Consider the following 23,765-nt stretch of genomic DNA (forward strand, 5'->3'; position numbering starts at 1 on the left):
CCTTTGATGATGGTATACAATTTCAATGTTATAAAAGCTATTTGATAAGTTGTTTAGATGATATGAATGAAATAGTTTTAACCATACAATCAGAGAAGTTAAAAGTTATTAATTTGAGCATTCACTGTATTTTGTAAAAATTTAAATTATTTGCTTAAATTATTTATGAGTTTAACTTTTGCATTTCCTCAGTTGAGTCTGCATAAGTCGTCATAGATATAACTAGACACCATCGGTTAAGTAGTCAGTCTTCTGTGGTCCCGGCTGACTTAGGCATTAATGTTAAAAACTGGTTTACTCGACACTGTTTAACTCGTCACTGTTTACTCGTCACCACTGGATAAATTGACATACTTTTTCTGTCCCAAACTTGTTTAGACGTCGGATAAGTCGACTCCCCTCCTGAAAAAAAATGAATTCACACCACATAGCTTAACATCACAGCAGAATCTGATTTTGCATTTTCTCACCTTTCATTCATGCATTATTTGCAGCAAGTGTTTCACATTTCTGTTAGAAATGAGTATCCAAAACCTAACAATGCTTATGCTGAAAGAAAAATATGAACTTGTATCTGAATTTGAATGTAATAAAACTTTGCAAGCCAAATTTGCAAACCAAGAAAACCTTCTAAGAATAATATCAATGGGAATTATGAAGAAAAAAAAGGAAATTGAGAAACCTTTTTCTTGGTCTTGGTTGCAGCTGTCTCGAAAACGCCAGAGAAAGTTGCCGTACAAAGACATCAAAGATGCTCTGGTACATTGGCTAAAGCAAATCCGTTCATGAAATCTTCCTGTTTTAGGGCCGATACTGAAACAAATAGTGATGGAAATCACTGAAATACTTGGGAGTAGAAACCAACTTTAGTGCCAGTGATGGATGGTCAGAGATACATTGCATGTACTGTATAAAGCACTACTGTATTTTCCTAATTGTAGTTTTGTGGTTTTTTTCAACTTAGTTTTAGTCGTCGTATCGGATAACTTGACACATTTCCACTTCCCCTTGGGATGTTGACTTATGTGGACTTGACTGTATGTCTTTTTTGGACAGGTGATAAAATTTGCTGTCATTATACTGTTTATTTTTGAAAAACAAAATCATTTTCTATAATAACATTTATGAGGCTTTTAATAAAGAACATTCTTGAATGTTATTCAAAAATGTTTCTTATTAACAGCTAATTTTTGAAACAAACTATAATTCTTTGTCATTATGTATTTTAATAATAAAAATAATGTTCCATTTTGCATAAAAATTTGTTTTCTGAAATGATCAGTTCATTCAAAATAAGTCATATCAGTTCATTTGTGGTTTTTGAAATGACCAGTTCATTTATTAATAATAATCTTTGTAATAAAGTGCTTTGAAATTAAGAGCAGTTTACTTTCATAGTATTTTATTATATATCAGGAGGCTTTATTTCTGATCAGTTTTCATCCAGTCAAATCCTAACATTTCACATTTTTTCACAACACTCTCCTATCTGTGTTGCAATTTATAATACTTTTTACACAATATTAGTTATATATAAATTAATTAAATAATTACAAATAATAATTTTAAAATTTAATGAGAAATAGTGAATGGTAAGACAAAATTAAAATAATGTGAAGTAAATTAATGAAAAAAATTAAAAATAGAAAGTGGTAAATTCATTATGAAGTTCAATGTGTTGACATTGAACTTTGGATCTATTGCAGGGTATGAAATATTTGACTTTGAGATTTTAGATTTTTTTAGTAATATACTCAAGATTTTCTTACCTGCACTATTTTAATTTTTTTTGTAAGAAGCCTGTTTGTACACAAACAGTTTTGGTGAGTGAATCAGTGAGACCAATGTAGCTTATATTAAATATAATTTGTTATAATATTTCTTATAAGATAAATTTAGTTTATGAAATTTAAGCTTTAACATTAAATTTTAACAGTTAACAGATTCAAGAAAAGTAGATTTTAGTTGGTTGACTTTTACATGACCTAACAAATTTATGAAATTATTAAAAAGACTGAATTATTAATATAAAATAACTAATCTAACAATGATATGTAATAAATTAGAAAAATCTTAAACTTATTTATAGCAATTAATTTTTTTTAGAATTTTTCAACAAATGCAAACTGACTTTGAAAGAAATATAGAAGGTTCTGGTTCTGCAGCTATAAATACCAGTGAACTTTCTGGTGGAGCTAGAATAAATCGTATTTTCCATGAAAGATTTCCATTTGAAATAGTCAAAGTAAGCTTTGCTTATTATTATTATGTTACTGATGAATTGTGTCCTATTAAGTTGATTCTGATATCTTCTACTATATTAGATCGAGCATGAGGCATAGTTATCGAAGAAACTATTGTATGTTATTAGTGTTAGTTACCATAAGTACCTTTATCCATCTTTGATGGATAAAGGTACTTATGGTAACTAACTAAATTTCATACCATTGTATACTTATATTATATCAAAGACACTTATGGTAACTAACTAAAGGTCTGTGGACCTTTAGTAACTAAATACTCAAACTTACTCATGAAATGATTCTTTTGATGTGTGTATTTTAATGTTTTGGTGTTTGCAGTGTATGTTTATGATATATGTGATTTTGTTTTGTTTGTAAATAAATGTGATATCTGATCTGTTGTAATAGATGTTTTTTCCTGTGATTATGGCTTGATTGTATTATATAAAGTTTGTTGTTTTCTAAGACTATATGTAGTGTTTATTTGTAATATGGTAGCTGGGTATGTAATAATTTATGTGCAAGCTTTTCATATACTGTGTTTGTTATTGGTTATGTTGATAAACAGTCTGTTTGCGCTTTGCTATTATTCTTATACGTTTTTTTAAAAATTTATCTTATATTTTGTTACTTTACAGATGGAAGTAGATGAGAAAGAACTCCGTAGAGAAATTGCCTTTGCTATTCAAAATATATATGGTGTTAGGTGAATGTTATGAATTAAATTATAATTTTACAATATAATTAAATTAAAAAATGTTATAGTTTCTGTAATTATGAAATTTATTTATAGAGTAGGCTTGTTTACTCCAGACTTGGCCTTTGATGCAGTTGTTAAAAAACAAATTGCTAAATTAAAAGAACCATCTTTAAAATGTGTTGATTTAGTAGTGAATGAATTAGGAAATGTAATAAGAAAATGTACAATTAAGGTTTGATTTTATTTTGTTAAGATTATATACATTGAATATTTATGGTGATAGTTTTTTAAATTAAAATATATTAATTTAGATGAGTCGTTATCCACGTCTTCAAGATGAAATTGAAAGAATTGTAACTGTCCACATCAGACAAAGAGAAATGACTACAAAAGAGCAAATTCTTTTATTAATTGATGTTGAATTAGCTTATATGAATACTAATCATGAAGATTTTATTGGATTTGCCAGGTTAGATAAATGTTATTATTGTTAATAATAATTATATTTATTTAAACATTTTTTTTTAATGTTTAATAAATTAATATTTATAATTTATGATAGCTGCAAAAAAATGAACAATTTCTTAAATTGTTGTAAATTTATCAACTTCCACTGAATTATTTGTAATTATTTTAAATTAAGATATAACAAGATTACAAGAAAGATAATAAGCTATTTTAAAAACAATGTTTTAATGAAAAATTTAAAGTAAAAAAAATTAACTTGTTGAAATATTAATAGTTTTGGGACAAAAGTGTTTATTTAATAAAATAAAAAATTGTGTGTGTTATATAAATTGCTTAATATATATAATATGTTGTTCATAATTTTTCAGCAATTTTAGTAAATATTATGTTGTTTATTAAAATCTTTTAAAATCACAGGAATTTTTTTTTTTAAAACTTTAAACAAAAGTTTTTAAAAATTTATCTGATTTAAGAGATTTTTAATAAACAAAATTATATAATACATTTTAAAATTATTGATAAATACTTAATATTAGTTAGGATTTTTATTTCAAAGTATCTTAAAATTATTTCTAAGAGTTTTACATAGTTATTGTATATTGGCTTTTAATACCACTACACAATAACTATAAAATTTGCAAGATCCAAAATGTTAACAAGAAACAAATTTTACATCTGAGGTCATTAAAAAAAATCAAAAATTATTAAACTAGAAATGTCAGTACTAGACTTTTTGACTACAAAATCAAAAATATACAACAACAACAAATATAAAACTCAAATGTTACAATTTCAGTTCACTAATTATTACAATAAATTGATTATTAGTAAAAATCATAATTATTCCATTATTCCTAAATCTCAAACATTTAACCTAATTAGGGAAAATAGCTTAGCAGAAAAAAACCCTTAATCTACACAATTTAACAGCAGAATTGAAGACTAGCTTTCTGTGTTGCTATCTTCTATTGTACTATACATATGGATGTTTTAACCAATTGCTTAATTTTAAATCTTCTCACAGCTGGTTATATAGTAAAAAACCAAAAAACCTGTAAAATTAAATCAGCGAATATATTTAATATACTTTGACAGAGATCTGATGTACATTGGTTTGACCAAAAGGTCTGTTAAAAAATGACTGGCGGAGAATAAATACAATATACTGTACATAACAAAAAGCAGACCCCCGCCCTAGCAATATATTCTTTTGAAACTAGTGTGAAAGCTAAACTACAGCAGGCTAGCTTCATTAAATGCACCTTTCACACTGAGCGGATCAAAAATTTGGAGGCTCAATTTTTTTATGATCCTGACAACATTAATAACAAATAGAAATCAACTACTTCCATTGGGATTTGTTACAAATATATTCACTAAATTTTTATGTTAATTTTAATTTTTAGTGTTAATATTAACACATAGATGGGATTTTTGTATTTGTTCGAATATTTAATCATTCCAGTGATTTTAAAATTTAAAATTGCTCTTTAAGTATTCCAAGTTTTTGGTATATAATGTTTTGACTTGAAGTAGATCCCAATTAGGATCAAAAGCGTTTGTCAAAGTATATTAAAAATATATTTGCTGGTTTAATTTTAAAGGTTTGTTGGTGTTAGTTGGTTAGTTTGCTGTCATTTGACAATGTTATTTTATACATTACTGATTTACTGCTCAGGCTTACTAGAAATAAGATTTTACTTAATGTGCATTTCTACCAAAACCTGTCTATAAGAATTAATTCCAAATAATTTCCTATTTTTGGTCATACAATTTTTTCCTGAAAAATTATTGACAAGACTATGTCTTGTTTATAAAATCATACTGCCCAATGTTCTTACCAGCATAGAGGTATGAAGGAGCATATGTCGAGAGTTGATATTTGGCACAGAGTGTTAGGTGCCCAAATCATTTGCACATAAAATAATCCAGATTCGTAGGTAGTTGAGGGACCGAGAATTGAGTCAAAATAAAATACAAAATGGCAACCCTCTTCTACAAATAGGCAAAACAGCCACCTCACCCCACCGAAGTCGGGTAGGGGAAGTACCACCCACAGTCATTCTAAGAAGTGAACTCTGACCTTAGGACCGAACATGTAGTTTCTTCTATGTTAAATAAAATTTATAATCTAATTTTGTAAATTTGGGAGTGCTTCAAATATGACGTTAAAACGGTTTTATGTCGTTACAAGTGGATTTTTTTTTTAACATTATCAGTAAAATCGTAGGATCGATAAAAATTTGACATTATATTAGGATTGTCGTTACATTCGATGACGTTATAATCGGGTTAAGCTGTATATTGTTTGTGCAAAATAAAATTATTTTGGACGATACAATAGCCACGATTTTTTTTTTCAAAAACGGGAACTTTTCATTACGCATTGACAAAAATTCAACCCGGGCCGACACACAACGGAGAGAAATTTTGAAATTAGATAGGTTAATTTCATTGAAAATGGATGATCTCATGGACGTGGCTGGCAAAGTTTGAATGATTGCACCCAAAAGCAACGATATCAAAGAAGATAGGAGAATGAGGACGAGACCTACCTTGAGCATCAAAGTGATCAAAGTGATTTCATCTCCGAGACATAGTCTTGTCCCAAATATAGTTTTGCCGTTTTACTTGTTTAAGAAATGCATTAATTTTTTGCAAAAAAATAAATTTTTTTGTAGTTTTTGACTTACGTTTTCACTCTTATTATTATTATTATTGAAAGCACAACCATATTTTTTATACTTTAAAATATGTTTTGGCATTAATATTTTTTAATGAAAATGATTTAAAATTACAGTAAAATTATAAAAAATAAAGGAAAATAATGTTTATAAAATGATGATAAAACTTTTATTTAGCTGTTTAATTAAGACAATTCAGAAATTTTTTTAAGTGCAATTTGTTAATTTTCAAATTTTTCTTGCTGGGAATGAGTGAATATTTTGTGTTAATTTAAGCTGATATAAAATTTCATCTGTTATGGCTGATTGTAATCTCTTTGGTTATGTACTGTACAATACATGATTGGTGTTAAAAATTTAATTTAAAAAATAGTGATAACCATGCAAACAAATTTGTAGAAAATTAACAGATTTGATTTTCAAAATTCTGAACCATATATTAATCGAAGAACTAAATAAGATTATAACGCAAAAAATGTGTTTAGTTCTATCTACTCTTTTTTTTTTTCTTTTGAGGATTTTTAGAAAAGAATTACATTTTTACTGCCGTTTGCTTGAGATTGTGCTTAACCAAACAAATTACAACCAGCTTTAAATAATATTAAAAAAGAGTTATAAAATAAAAATGGATTTTTATTTTTGATTGTTTTTAAGTTGTGTTTCTGTTTATTCCTAAAAAAACAGAATCATGATTCTGTAAGAGACAAACTCATCTTTACTGCAAGTGCATAACCATGTAAATAGGTATTGATATAATGAGTAACTGAACTGATCATAAACAAATTAAACAACATTTCAATTTCACTTTTAAAACACAAGATCTCCACATTTTATTAAATTTCCCCAATTAAGGTCTCTAGACTTAGCTGAGCACTATTCTATTTTATTATAACATTTTGCAGCTATTACCATAATGGTATGTTCTCTACTGCAAATTTTTCCCAGATTACTTTACTTTAATACTCCACAAACCTTATTTGCACAATCAAGCATAGTCTGCGCACCTGTAACTATCATGTACTTTATTATTATGCTACATTAAAGTATCACTACTCAAAGTTCTGATTTTATATAAATAAACAAATGATATCCAAGGTATAACTTCATTATATTAATTATAGATACAAGTTGAAATCTTGAATTTCATAAAAAGAACTTAGAAAAACTTCATATTAGAAAAAATTTTAATTTGATTTGTAAATATTTTGTTTTATTGCTAGCTTAGTCAGTTCATTACATTATTTTTTCTTTCTTTTTCTATTGGTATAAAGTCATATTTTATAACTGATTTTAAATTTATTCTGATACAAAAACAAATTACAAATTCATCTTCATTTGTATTAAATTATTAAAACAAGTTTTGTTACTAAAAAAGTAGTGCTCAATGTTTAAAAAAAATGTTACATATAAAAATATTTCTTGTTTTAAATATATTAATAGCTATATTTATGATCTCATTTTACAATTTTTAATCCACTGTTCTCCAGAATTATATTTCAGTCATGTAGCTACTTTATGAGGTGAGAACCAGAGGGAGCAAAAGAATTTAAGTTGAAGTTTTGCCATCTTTTGCAACTAGAACCAAATTTTTATGCCAAAAATCTTGCTTCTGGTCCCCTACTGCTCATAACATGACAAAACTATATTAACAGAAAGATGATTAGATTAAAGTAAAAAACAAAATGAAATACAACTCTCTGGTTCTCATCTCACAATATGTACAAGAAATATATAAACAGAAAAATGTATCTTATATTATCAAAAACTTAGTTATGGTTTTTTGGATTTACATGACACATCTGACACATTGTTACACAAGTTCAAATGATCTTCACTAAGATCAAATAATTTTATTCAATATTCTGAAAATGTTCCTAAAATAACTATAAATGGTATATACACCCCCCTATAACACTGTTGATAATTCCGTGTTATATGAATTCCATGTTGTACGAGTCACTTAGATTTTACAAATACGTGTGCCAGGCTGTGAACAGCTCACATATTTGTAAAATCTAAGTGACTCGTACAACATGGAATTCATATAACACGGAATTATCAACAGTGTTATAGGGGGGTCGACTGTATTTTAATTATACTNAATTAAATAATTTATTTATTTCTAACAAATTATCTTTATTGTTTCTAACAAATAACTTCAGATGTAATAAATTTATTTTTTGCAAGTTTAATATTGTTGAATTCACTTGTTTTGTACAGTTATTTAATTTATACAAAAACTCTCATCTCTATATAGTTTTGTAATTCAAATGTATTGGATCTACCAGAAAGTTCTGTCTGTTTTTGAATTAAAAGAAAATAATGCATTTTCAATACATTTATTAATATTTACTGAATGGTATAATTTCTATTGTTACTATTGACCTCTTACCAATGTGATGGTAAATTACCATTTCTTTAGAATGTTTCATCTTTGGAGGCAAAAAACTTAAGCAGAGCTTGGCTGACATCTGTTTCAATTATGAAGTTTTTTCCTTCAAAAAATTTTGCAGAGAGAAAGAAACAGATGATAATCAGATGGTGCATATGTCTGGAGAGTATGGTGGATGTGACAGAATTTCCCAGCCTAGCTCTGTGATTTTCTGTGAGAGTAGCCAAGGATATAAGTAAATTACTTATATCACTTACTGGCGCACGATCGTGTGATCGGCTCTCTAAACTTTTTATAGGAAGGCGCTGTATCAAAATTGATCTGAATGGCGAAGTTCAGATGCTCGTCAGGTTCCCGACACCAGTTAATCAATCTTATTATACGCGGATTAACACGCGTATGAGATCTTATTCGGAATCAATTGAAGAGACATTTAGGTATATTTAACAAAAGTAAATTTAATAATTCTAAAACAAACGAATACAAATAATCGATGAACAACAATTAAGCGACAAGCTATAGGCTAAGACTTATTCTATGCTAATGCGCGATCGAGAGAGAGAGCTCACAAAATCTTTTCAAAACATACGACCTGTTTAGTTGTCGTCGTCTTCTTCCCTGTAGGTAAGGGACACCTTGTAGATAAAGTTCATATTACTTTCGTACGGGAGATCAATACGTGCACAAAATATAAAAGTATCACTTCTACGTATAGACTCGGGACTTAGTCTATGGGACTCCGTTAAGGGCATTGGTCATCAGGAGGAAAACTGCGTGGAGTTTTGACGCTTCGGATCTGTCGAAGAACTCCCCGAATTCGGACTAATTTCCCCTTATATCTCCTGAATTTCGACCAATCATCGGCCAGTAACTCTTTCGTGAGAACGGACGAAAGGGGGATGCATGAGGGGTAACCATTTCCCATCTGAGTGAGATTTTTAACCAGATAAGGGAAAGTCAGAGGATGTTCTCTTCTGTGAAAGGAAGTAACATCTGTTATCTGGTTTTTTCCCCGTTAAAACAGTATTTTTTCACAAAAATGAAGTAATATTTTGTGTTGATATTTTACCATTATTAATAAAAATTCATAAATTAGACCCAGGGCCTTTCGGGTCTCACATTTCTGACAAGTTGCTGAAACATCATGTGGCTTTGCATTGTGATGTAGTATGATTTGCTTCCAATTGATCAGCACTGGTCACTTTCCTTGAGTGCTTTGGTCAAATCATTCATGGCCCACCAGTGGCCAAGTGGTCTTCATACCCTGAACACTGGAAGTTTGGTCATGGGTTCATGCTTCATTCGGACAGGCTGGCCATGTGGTGTTTTCTGGGTTTTCTCCACATCTGTAATGCCTAAATAGGGGCCAGTTTCCCTTAAAAAGACCTCCTGGAAGGCATCCCCTAGGCAGATAGCCCAAGTGTTGCATTACCATAACTTAACGAACAAACAAATCATCCATTTTTCGACAATATATTTCTAAATTGAGCCTTTCTTTGAATTTGAGAAGCTCAGTGTATTGGTCCTTTGACATCCCATCATATAAACAGCACTCTCTTATTGAGGCTCAAGCTCTGTTTCAAGGGAGGAGGAAGGTTGTCTAGATCCACAGTATGCTCTTTTTCTCACAATGTTCTCATATGTAATTCACTTTTTATCACCAGTTATCATCTGGTTTAAGAATGGTTCATTTTTGTTCCAAGCAAGCAGAGATGTGCAAATAATGACTCAATTATGTAAATGTTTTCACTTAACTCATGAGGAACATTTATACACTAATCCAAGTTTCTGAATATGGTCTGAAATGATTTGTTGTGTTGTGTTGAGCTTTTTCGCAATCTTCAATGTTGTCAAAAGAGGATCTTGTTGTATGATGGTCCTAACAATATTGTCATCAATCAGAGATGGTCTTCTAGAGCATGGCTTGTTGTTAAGGTCAAAACTGCCTGCTTCAAATTTTTTGAGCCATCTCATGCACATTCTGTCAGAAACTGTATCTTCACCAAAAATGTTCACCAAATTTCTACATGCTTCTGTAGCATTTTTACCTTGTTGGAATTCATACAGAATGCAATGCCATAAATGAACTTTATCAATAGACATGTTTAAACAAAGAATCTGACTTAATACTGAGATGATAAAACCATTGTTTCAGTAAATTTAAAACTACACATATATATAAATACAATGGTGAAAAGAGGCAGCCATGAATGTTTCAAATGGGCACGTTCATATGTATTGAAACTTGATATGTCAAAGATGGACAGAACTTTCCAGTAGGCCTAAATATATGTAATAAATATAATTCAAATATATATAATGGCACTTTGTATGAGATTCTGTTAGATAAAACAATTTTCCTGTCTGTTTCAATAAATTGTCCTTTGATGATGGTATACAATTTCAATGTTATAAAAGCTATTTGATAAGTTGTTTAGATGATATGAATGAAATAGTTTTAACCATACAATCAGAGAAGTTAAAAGTTATTAATTTGAGCATTCACTGTATTTTGTAAAAATTTAAATTATTTGCTTAAATTATTTATGAGTTTAACTTTTGCATTTCCTCAGTTGAGTCTGCATAAGTCGTCATAGATATAACTAGACACCATCGGTTAAGTAGTCAGTCTTCTGTGGTCCCGGCTGACTTAGGCATTAATGTTAAAAACTGGTTTACTCGACACTGTTTAACTCGTCACTGTTTACTCGTCACCACTGGATAAATTGACATACTTTTTCTGTCCCAAACTTGTTTAGACGTCGGATAAGTCGACTCCCCTCCTGAAAAAAAATGAATTCACACCACATAGCTTAACATCACAGCAGAATCTGATTTTGCATTTTCTCACCTTTCATTCATGCATTATTTGCAGCAAGTGTTTCACATTTCTGTTAGAAATGAGTATCCAAAACCTAACAATGCTTATGCTGAAAGAAAAATATGAACTTGTATCTGAATTTGAATGTAATAAAACTTTGCAAGCCAAATTTGCAAACCAAGAAAACCTTCTAAGAATAATATCAATGGGAATTATGAAGAAAAAAAAGGAAATTGAGAAACCTTTTTCTTGGTCTTGGTTGCAGCTGTCTCGAAAACGCCAGAGAAAGTTGCCGTACAAAGACATCAAAGATGCTCTGGTACATTGGCTAAAGCAAATCCGTTCATGAAATCTTCCTGTTTTAGGGCCGATACTGAAACAAATAGTGATGGAAATCACTGAAATACTTGGGAGTAGAAACCAACTTTAGTGCCAGTGATGGATGGTCAGAGATACATTGCATGTACTGTATAAAGCACTACTGTATTTTCCTAATTGTAGTTTTGTGGTTTTTTTCAACTTAGTTTTAGTCGTCGTATCGGATAACTTGACACATTTCCACTTCCCCTTGGGATGTTGACTTATGTGGACTTGACTGTATGTCTTTTTTGGACAGGTGATAAAATTTGCTGTCATTATACTGTTTATTTTTGAAAAACAAAATCATTTTCTATAATAACATTTATGAGGCTTTTAATAAAGAACATTCTTGAATGTTATTCAAAAATGTTTCTTATTAACAGCTAATTTTTGAAACAAACTATAATTCTTTGTCATTATGTATTTTAATAATAAAAATAATGTTCCATTTTGCATAAAAATTTGTTTTCTGAAATGATCAGTTCATTCAAAATAAGTCATATCAGTTCATTTGTGGTTTTTGAAATGACCAGTTCATTTATTAATAATAATCTTTGTAATAAAGTGCTTTGAAATTAAGAGCAGTTTACTTTCATAGTATTTTATTATATATCAGGAGGCTTTATTTCTGATCAGTTTTCATCCAGTCAAATCCTAACATTTCACATTTTTTCACAACACTCTCCTATCTGTGTTGCAATTTATAATACTTTTTACACAATATTAGTTATATATAAATTAATTAAATAATTACAAATAATAATTTTAAAATTTAATGAGAAATAGTGAATGGTAAGACAAAATTAAAATAATGTGAAGTAAATTAATGAAAAAAATTAAAAATAGAAAGTGGTAAATTCATTATGAAGTTCAATGTGTTGACATTGAACTTTGGATCTATTGCAGGGTATGAAATATTTGACTTTGAGATTTTAGATTTTTTTAGTAATATACTCAAGATTTTCTTACCTGCACTATTTTAATTTTTTTTGTAAGAAGCCTGTTTGTACACAAACAGTTTTGGTGAGTGAATCAGTGAGACCAATGTAGCTTATATTAAATATAATTTGTTATAATATTTCTTATAAGATAAATTTAGTTTATGAAATTTAAGCTTTAACATTAAATTTTAACAGTTAACAGATTCAAGAAAAGTAGATTTTAGTTGGTTGACTTTTACATGACCTAACAAATTTATGAAATTATTAAAAAGACTGAATTATTAATATAAAATAACTAATCTAACAATGATATGTAATAAATTAGAAAAATCTTAAACTTATTTATAGCAATTAATTTTTTTTAGAATTTTTCAACAAATGCAAACTGACTTTGAAAGAAATATAGAAGGTTCTGGTTCTGCAGCTATAAATACCAGTGAACTTTCTGGTGGAGCTAGAATAAATCGTATTTTCCATGAAAGATTTCCATTTGAAATAGTCAAAGTAAGCTTTGCTTATTATTATTATGTTACTGATGAATTGTGTCCTATTAAGTTGATTCTGATATCTTCTACTATATTAGATCGAGCATGAGGCATAGTTATCGAAGAAACTATTGTATGTTATTAGTGTTAGTTACCATAAGTACCTTTATCCATCTTTGATGGATAAAGGTACTTATGGTAACTAACTAAATTTCATACCATTGTATACTTATATTATATCAAAGACACTTATGGTAACTAACTAAAGGTCTGTGGACCTTTAGTAACTAAATACTCAAACTTACTCATGAAATGATTCTTTTGATGTGTGTATTTTAATGTTTTGGTGTTTGCAGTGTATGTTTATGATATATGTGATTTTGTTTTGTTTGTAAATAAATGTGATATCTGATCTGTTGTAATAGATGTTTTTTCCTGTGATTATGGCTTGATTGTATTATATAAAGTTTGTTGTTTTCTAAGACTATATGTAGTGTTTATTTGTAATATGGTAGCTGGGTATGTAATAATTTATGTGCAAGCTTTTCATATACTGTGTTTGTTATTGGTTATGTTGATAAACAGTCTGTTTGCGCTTTGCTATTATTCTTATACGTTTTTTTAAAAATTTATCTTATATTTTGTTACTTTACAGATGGAAGTAGATGAGAAAGAACTCCGTAGAGAAATTGCCTTTGCTATTCAAAATATATATGGTGTTAGGTGAATGTTATGAATTAAATTATAATTTTACAATATAATTAAATTAAAAAATGTTATAGTTTCTGTAATTATGAAATTTATTTATAGAGTAGGCTTGTTTACTCCAGACTTGGCCTTTGATGCAGTTGTTAAAAAACAAATTGCTAAATTAAAAGAACCATCTTTAAAATGTGTTGATTTAGTAGTGAATGAATTAGGAAATGTAATAAGAAAATGTACAATTAAGGTTTGATTTTATTTTGTTAAGATTATATACATTGAATATTTATGGTGATAGTTTTTTAAATTAAAATATATTAATTTAGATGAGTCGTTATCCACGTCTTCAAGATGAAATTGAAAGAATTGTAACTGTCCACATCAGACAAAGAGAAATGACTACAAAAGAGCAAATTCTTTTATTAATTGATGTTGAATTAGCTTATATGAATACTAATCATGAAGATTTTATTGGATTTGCCAGGTTAGATAAATGTTATTATTGTTAATAATAATTATATTTATTTAAACATTTTTTTTTAATGTTTAATAAATTAATATTTATAATTTATGATAGCTGCAAAAAAATGAACAATTTCTTAAATTGTTGTAAATTTATCAACTTCCACTGAATTATTTGTAATTATTTTAAATTAAGATATAACAAGATTACAAGAAAGATAATAAGCTATTTTAAAAACAATGTTTTAATGAAAAATTTAAAGTAAAAAAAATTAACTTGTTGAAATATTAATAGTTTTGGGACAAAAGTGTTTATTTAATAAAATAAAAAATTGTGTGTGTTATATAAATTGCTTAATATATATAATATGTTGTTCATAATTTTTCAGCAATTTTAGTAAATATTATGTTGTTTATTAAAATCTTTTAAAATCACAGGAATTTTTTTTTTTAAAACTTTAAACAAAAGTTTTTAAAAATTTATCTGATTTAAGAGATTTTTAATAAACAAAATTATATAATACATTTTAAAATTATTGATAAATACTTAATATTAGTTAGGATTTTTATTTCAAAGTATCTTAAAATTATTTCTAAGAGTTTTACATAGTTATTGTATATTGGCTTTTAATACCACTACACAATAACTATAAAATTTGCAAGATCCAAAATGTTAACAAGAAACAAATTTTACATCTGAGGTCATTAAAAAAAATCAAAAATTATTAAACTAGAAATGTCAGTACTAGACTTTTTGACTACAAAATCAAAAATATACAACAACAACAAATATAAAACTCAAATGTTACAATTTCAGTTCACTAATTATTACAATAAATTGATTATTAGTAAAAATCATAATTATTCCATTATTCCTAAATCTCAAACATTTAACCTAATTAGGGAAAATAGCTTAGCAGAAAAAAACCCTTAATCTACACAATTTAACAGCAGAATTGAAGACTAGCTTTCTGTGTTGCTATCTTCTATTGTACTATACATATGGATGTTTTAACCAATTGCTTAATTTTAAATCTTCTCACAGCTGGTTATATAGTAAAAAACCAAAAAACCTGTAAAATTAAATCAGCGAATATATTTAATATACTTTGACAGAGATCTGATGTACATTGGTTTGACCAAAAGGTCTGTTAAAAAATGACTGGCGGAGAATAAATACAATATACTGTACATAACAAAAAGCAGACCCCCGCCCTAGCAATATATTCTTTTGAAACTAGTGTGAAAGCTAAACTACAGCAGGCTAGCTTCATTAAATGCACCTTTCACACTGAGCGGATCAAAAATTTGGAGGCTCAATTTTTTTATGATCCTGACAACATTAATAACAAATAGAAATCAACTACTTCCATTGGGATTTGTTACAAATATATTCACTAAATTTTTATGTTAATTTTAATTTTTAGTGTTAATATTAACACATAGATGGGATTTTTGTATTTGTTCGAATATTTAATCATTCCAGTGATTTTAAAATTTAAAATTGCTCTTTAAGTATTCCAAGTTTTTGGTATATAATGTTTTGACTTGAAGTAGATCCCAATTAGGATCAAAAGCGTTTGTCAAAGTATATTAAAAATATATTTGCTGGTTTAATTTTAAAGGTTTGTTGGTGTTAGTTGGTTAGTTTGCTGTCATTTGACAATGTTATTTTATACATTACTGATTTACTGCTCAGGCTTACTAGAAATAAGATTTTACTTAATGTGCATTTCTACCAAAACCTGTCTATAAGAATTAATTCCAAATAATTTCCTATTTTTGGTCATACAATTTTTTCCTGAAAAATTATTGACAAGACTATGTCTTGTTTATAAAATCATACTGCCCAATGTTCTTACCAGCATAGAGGTATGAAGGAGCATATGTCGAGAGTTGATATTTGGCACAGAGTGTTAGGTGCCCAAATCATTTGCACATAAAATAATCCAGATTCGTAGGTAGTTGAGGGACCGAGAATTGAGTCAAAATAAAATACAAAATGGCAACCCTCTTCTACAAATAGGCAAAACAGCCACCTCACCCCACCGAAGTCGGGTAGGGGAAGTACCACCCACAGTCATTCTAAGAAGTGAACTCTGACCTTAGGACCGAACATGTAGTTTCTTCTATGTTAAATAAAATTTATAATCTAATTTTGTAAATTTGGGAGTGCTTCAAATATGACGTTAAAACGGTTTTATGTCGTTACAAGTGGATTTTTTTTTTAACATTATCAGTAAAATCGTAGGATCGATAAAAATTTGACATTATATTAGGATTGTCGTTACATTCGATGACGTTATAATCGGGTTAAGCTGTATATTGTTTGTGCAAAATAAAATTATTTTGGACGATACAATAGCCACGATTTTTTTTTTCAAAAACGGGAACTTTTCATTACGCATTGACAAAAATTCAACCCGGGCCGACACACAACGGAGAGAAATTTTGAAATTAGATAGGTTAATTTCATTGAAAATGGATGATCTCATGGACGTGGCTGGCAAAGTTTGAATGATTGCACCCAAAAGCAACGATATCAAAGAAGATAGGAGAATGAGGACGAGACCTACCTTGAGCATCAAAGTGATCAAAGTGATTTCATCTCCGAGACATAGTCTTGTCCCAAATATAGTTTTGCCGTTTTACTTGTTTAAGAAATGCATTAATTTTTTGCAAAAAAATAAATTTTTTTGTAGTTTTTGACTTACGTTTTCACTCTTATTATTATTATTATTGAAAGCACAACCATATTTTTTATACTTTAAAATATGTTTTGGCATTAATATTTTTTAATGAAAATGATTTAAAATTACAGTAAAATTATAAAAAATAAAGGAAAATAATGTTTATAAAATGATGATAAAACTTTTATTTAGCTGTTTAATTAAGACAATTCAGAAATTTTTTTAAGTGCAATTTGTTAATTTTCAAATTTTTCTTGCTGGGAATGAGTGAATATTTTGTGTTAATTTAAGCTGATATAAAATTTCATCTGTTATGGCTGATTGTAATCTCTTTGGTTATGTACTGTACAATACATGATTGGTGTTAAAAATTTAATTTAAAAAATAGTGATAACCATGCAAACAAATTTGTAGAAAATTAACAGATTTGATTTTCAAAATTCTGAACCATATATTAATCGAAGAACTAAATAAGATTATAACGCAAAAAATGTGTTTAGTTCTATCTACTCTTTTTTTTTTTCTTTTGAGGATTTTTAGAAAAGAATTACATTTTTACTGCCGTTTGCTTGAGATTGTGCTTAACCAAACAAATTACAACCAGCTTTAAATAATATTAAAAAAGAGTTATAAAATAAAAATGGATTTTTATTTTTGATTGTTTTTAAGTTGTGTTTCTGTTTATTCCTAAAAAAACAGAATCATGATTCTGTAAGAGACAAACTCATCTTTACTGCAAGTGCATAACCATGTAAATAGGTATTGATATAATGAGTAACTGAACTGATCATAAACAAATTAAACAACATTTCAATTTCACTTTTAAAACACAAGATCTCCACATTTTATTAAATTTCCCCAATTAAGGTCTCTAGACTTAGCTGAGCACTATTCTATTTTATTATAACATTTTGCAGCTATTACCATAATGGTATGTTCTCTACTGCAAATTTTTCCCAGATTACTTTACTTTAATACTCCACAAACCTTATTTGCACAATCAAGCATAGTCTGCGCACCTGTAACTATCATGTACTTTATTATTATGCTACATTAAAGTATCACTACTCAAAGTTCTGATTTTATATAAATAAACAAATGATATCCAAGGTATAACTTCATTATATTAATTATAGATACAAGTTGAAATCTTGAATTTCATAAAAAGAACTTAGAAAAACTTCATATTAGAAAAAATTTTAATTTGATTTGTAAATATTTTGTTTTATTGCTAGCTTAGTCAGTTCATTACATTATTTTTTCTTTCTTTTTCTATTGGTATAAAGTCATATTTTATAACTGATTTTAAATTTATTCTGATACAAAAACAAATTACAAATTCATCTTCATTTGTATTAAATTATTAAAACAAGTTTTGTTACTAAAAAAGTAGTGCTCAATGTTTAAAAAAAATGTTACATATAAAAATATTTCTTGTTTTAAATATATTAATAGCTATATTTATGATCTCATTTTACAATTTTTAATCCACTGTTCTCCAGAATTATATTTCAGTCATGTAGCTACTTTATGAGGTGAGAACCAGAGGGAGCAAAAGAATTTAAGTTGAAGTTTTGCCATCTTTTGCAACTAGAACCAAATTTTTATGCCAAAAATCTTGCTTCTGGTCCCCTACTGCTCATAACATGACAAAACTATATTAACAGAAAGATGATTAGATTAAAGTAAAAAACAAAATGAAATACAACTCTCTGGTTCTCATCTCACAATATGTACAAGAAATATATAAACAGAAAAATGTATCTTATATTATCAAAAACTTAGTTATGGTTTTTTGGATTTACATGACACATCTGACACATTGTTACACAAGTTCAAATGATCTTCACTAAGATCAAATAATTTTATTCAATATTCTGAAAATGTTCCTAAAATAACTATAAATGGTATATACACCCCCCTATAACACTGTTGATAATTCCGTGTTATATGAATTCCATGTTGTACGAGTCACTTAGATTTTACAAATACGTGTGCCAGGCTGTGAACAGCTCACATATTTGTAAAATCTAAGTGACTCGTACAACATGGAATTCATATAACACGGAATTATCAACAGTGTTATAGGGGGGTCGACTGTATTTTAATTATACTTTTTTTTTTATTTCTTTTTAAAAAAGTAAAAATTAATTCTTTTCAATAATTTTTAAATTTAATGTTTTAAAAAAGTGGATCATTTATGTAAACATATGTTTATTTCCTATTCAACCTTCTAAGTTCTGTGATTTTAAAACTTAATATAGTCTTAAAATTTGATAGCATTAACTATTTAATCTGTTTTGATGATTAAAAAATATTTTATGACTTGTTAAATTAAATCTGAAAAATAATTTGTAGAACTTTATTGAGTAAAAACTACACTTTAACCATACCAAGTAGTATGGTTAAAGTGAGGTTGAATGGTCTCATTTTACTAATTTATAACACCCATGAATAATAGTCACAATACTTCAGTGTTGTTGGAGTAATTCAGTATTTGAACTGCCCCGTTTTATGGCATTTGAGTCTAATGATCACATTTATATTTGTTCTAAGAGATCTGTTTATTTGTAAAACATTGTGGTATTATTGTAAATGATTTCTAAATCCTTGTCTGCATAGTTGTCAAACTGATGAAGAGCATCGCCCAAAATGCATTTTTGATCAAAATGTGGACAATAAAATACTTCTAATACAGTTAATTGTCCTCCTTGTGTGATTAGATACAGAGAAAGTATTGCAAAATTTATGCATAGATACATACCTTATTATTATACTACTATAATATAGAATTGTACTACTTAATGATAATCCAAGCATTTAATTTTAACAGCAAATGAAAATAATGTGAAGTAATTCTAATATGTAAATTGATTTTTTTTAAACTTAATTTGTTAACAAAGGGGAAAAAAATCTTTATGTAGGGATAAGAGACATAAAAAGACTTCAACTCCAAGTCTGAGTCAAAAGTGAAAAGAGAACTATTCATTTGTTCCCATAGCAACTATTCTTTAAGTTTGAGTTTTGAATAATATTTGGTTATATACAGAATGCAGATTTAGTTTTTATAATATTTTTAATAATTTTTATATATATATAAAGCAAAATGTTTTGTTGCCATACACACCAATAACATAAATTAAAAAATTGATTTACAAATGAAAATTTCAAAACAACTTTTAAACAGTTTTTAAAAACATTTTAATTTTCAATTGATTTTATTTTTAATTTTGGTTTCAGTGTAAAAGAACAGAATTTTAATTATTTTATTAATTTTAAATTTAATTATTGCATTGGCCAACAAATTTTGTGTTGAATATCTATCAACACCTGTTCTTAACTAATTTGGGGTGCTGAGATCGGAAGTTTACTTTTTCCAAAAAGCTCTGGTTTTTTGCAATCAATAAATATCAAAACTTCAATTTTTCATGTTTAACTCATTGACCTCTTTGCATATGTGGATAGATACAGTGGGTGATCGGTTAACGAACATAATTCGTTTCCAGGCTTTGTTCGCTATCCGAATTGTTCGTTAACCGATTATCGATTTACCATAGGTTTTAATGGAAATTTAATTAATTCGTTCTGGAGACTCCTTTGTTACTTGTTTTCTTACTACGTTTATTTATATATAATAATAAAAATACATACGTACACAGTCTTGCGTTTTTATTAGTCATGTTTTTTCAGTTTGAAAGGGTTAAAGAATCTGTTTAATGTCGATTGCTTTTCTCTCTTCTTCAGGATTTTTCGTAAGTAATTAATAGCATTGCAATTGTAGAAATCCCCAAGCCTCAACCTGGTTTGGATGCCATTCTAAGACCGTTGTTCTGACATCCTCACACTTCTTCAAAGGATCTTTAATAACAGATATCGGCATTAATCCTCTTTTTCAGAAGAAAACATATCTCGCCGAGTTTCTTGGTGTTCTTCATTCAAGAGTTCATGGCATTCTTCTGTCGTCAGATCCGTTTCAGGTTCCATTATGAACTCTTCGATGTTCTATATTTCTCAGATGTGATTTTTGTTACTCGTTTAGCTGCTTGAGTCTTCTTGATTATACAGTATTTTTCTTAAAAAAATGAACTGCAGCCTACTGTAGACTTATAATGCCATACTGCCCAGCAACATTAGGCATCTTCTGCCAACTCTTTACCTTTGCTATTATATTCTCACCTTACAAAAAAAAAACAGACGCAAAACTTAACGAGTGCCTACCCGACAGTCTCACGAATACATAAAAGAATTATTTTCTCATAAAAATAAAAGGCTGGAATTATAAGGGAGAGTTTTAAAGTTCGGAGGAATACTATCCGATCGGTATATACCGGCTTAAGCGTAGATTTTGACATCTCCCACACTCCGAAAAGTTTTGAATTGTTGTCCGAAGACAAGGAAAGTCCAATCGGTATTCGTTATTTTACGTTGCTTCTTCTTGTGTTTGTTCTGTGGGGTGTTCGTTATCCGATCATGTGTTCGTTGTCCGAACATAAAAATCTTTCGCAAAAATGTTCGTTATCCGATTTGTTCGTTGTCCGATCTGTTCGTTAACCGATCACCCACTGTATTTGAAACACTCTCAAAATGAACTGTTTATTGCCCATGTTTCGAAAACATGGGCAATAAACATTAAATTGCAACATAGTCTAAATGTCTTTAGAAATACAAACTGAAACCCGTACAGTCATAAACTATCTTAAAAGTAGCTAATTAATAAACATTAAGTTGCAAAATAGTGTAAATTCCTTCATTGGTACAAAATGAAACACATACAGGCATAACCTGTCCTAAAATGAGGTGATTACTAAACATTACATTGCAAAATAGTCTACATATCTGTAGAGGTAAAAAATGGAAACACACAGGCATCAACTGATTGCTACATAATACATTTGATCCTATACTGGGGTCTAATCGCAATTGCATACGATCAAGGTAGAAATTTGTGTTTCAGGCTCTTGTGTTTGTGACCTATTTTAGGACAATCCTATTTAATGCTCCAGCAGTAGTTTGCCATCTTATGTTTGTCCCCATCTCACTTGGTAGTGCTCTTCCATGATTTTCAGGTCCTGGTGGAACCATTTGCCTTGCTCATCACTGTGTCCTAAGTTCTCAGGGAATCTATCAAGATGACTGTAATAAATGCAGTTTGACATTCATATTACATCCCAGATCATGAAATGCTGACAACATATTAGCAACAAGAGTTTATAGTTAGCAACTTTTTCTCGGATCTATGACACCTATGCAACTCTTTCTTTGTTGTTCATTTTTGAGACAAATTGTTGGTTGCAAACAAGTGTACAAATCTGGGGCCTATCAAGCACACCTGCTTTGATCTTCTCAAGGGACAAAGCAGGGAGAGAACAGACTATTTGTTGGAAGCATTCACCATCTCTATTTAATGCCTTCATGAACTGTTTAAATAACCTCGGTTTGATATGCAGTGGAGGAAAAATGACTTCTCTCCTCCACTGACAATTTGATCATTGACAATATTTGGCATACCTGCTTGCAGAGTCTCATGTATGGGCTACTCCTTCTGGATCCAGTGCTTGTCTCAAGCTCTGCTGGAAGATGGTGCCTAATGCTTACCTCTAGTACCAAATTTGTTTGTAATAATTATTTGTTTATAGCCATATTATAGCCCAAATATTTAGGCTATCATTGGATTATTATAAAGCAGGGGTACTTTGTGTAACCTGTTTGTTGCCCGAGCAGACAATTAACCATTTTCAAATCAACTCAAATTATTCACTTGTGCTCATGGTACTTTAATAGGTCCATAACAGTTTTAATGTCAGTATGCTCCTCTCTTAAATGCACAGAATGTCCAACTGGAACAGGTGCATAGGCATTGCCATTATGTAGCAGAACACACTTCATACTGTGCCTAGAACTGTCTACACATAAATGCCAATCATTTGCACCGGAGTAATTCCTGTAGCAGACTGGAGACACTATGACAGTAAACAAACTTTTTTCCTCAGTAAAGTATGAAAGAAAAGCCTCTTTCCATTTTCAGAAGTATAAACTTTTGGAGTGGGGATCAGTACACCCTTTTCTTGCAATCTATAAGTTAACACTTCAGCTGCATGTTTGGATAGACTCAAATCACACACAAGGTCATTCAATTCATGCTGGTTAAACATCTGAGTGGTTAAGGATTCTTCAGTACTATATACATCCGGTGATCCTTCAGTCTCATCACTTGTCTCCTATTCTGTATACTCATCTTCAGATGCAGTAAACCCTTTGTAAACTGAAACTGGTTGCTCATCAGAATGCATAATGGGTTGAATTGCTGAGGGGATACTGGGATATATGAGTTTGTGTCTGTTTTTCTTGCCAACACCCTTTGTATTGACAAGACAAAAATAACAATCACTTGTATGATCCTTTGGTTCTCGCAGGGTCATGGGAATTTCAAAAGGTAATCCCTTATGTCCCTTTCATCCAATCACACAGCATTTCCTTGCAGTTGTGACACCCTATCTGGGACTCATTTCTTGTCTTAGTCCCCAATAATAAGTCTGAAGTATGCTTTATAAGCATGCCTCACAAAGGAAGTTATATTACGCCTTTGTCAAATAAGGGTGAACTATCCAGAAATGTAGCAGAAACTGTCTGGATTGTTTCTACATGGTTGTCTCCTAGTAGTTATGATCAGATCTGAAAAAGAAAGAATCTGAAAGATCTTTGCATGATTTTTTTATCAAGATCATTTTATCATAATATCATGCTGATAACAAAAACATAGTGCTGGAATGCAAAAGTTTGAATTGCAAGAAAACTAGAGCATGGAGGAAAAAACCAT

The 23,765-nt window shown here is 29.1% G+C and overlaps 1 protein-coding gene across 1 annotated transcript in view; it reads left to right on the plus strand.

Moving 5' to 3' along the window:
• LOC111627469 (dynamin-1-like) overlaps positions 1–23,765 on the plus strand; it is an 87,613-nt gene that overhangs the window by 51,037 nt on the left and 12,811 nt on the right. The window contains exons 8-11 of the mRNA XM_023371044.1: positions 2,107–2,245; positions 2,882–2,949; positions 3,037–3,175; positions 3,255–3,412. Coding sequence (XP_023226812.1) covers positions 2,107–2,245; positions 2,882–2,949; positions 3,037–3,175; positions 3,255–3,412 — 504 coding nt within the window. The remainder of the gene's footprint in view (positions 1–2,106; positions 2,246–2,881; positions 2,950–3,036; positions 3,176–3,254; positions 3,413–23,765) is intronic.

Source organism: Centruroides sculpturatus, unplaced genomic scaffold (assembly GCF_000671375.1).
Source record: "Centruroides sculpturatus isolate CEXI.00-Female unplaced genomic scaffold, Cexi_2.0 scaffold494, whole genome shotgun sequence".
NCBI lineage: Eukaryota > Metazoa > Arthropoda > Arachnida > Scorpiones > Buthidae > Centruroides > Centruroides sculpturatus.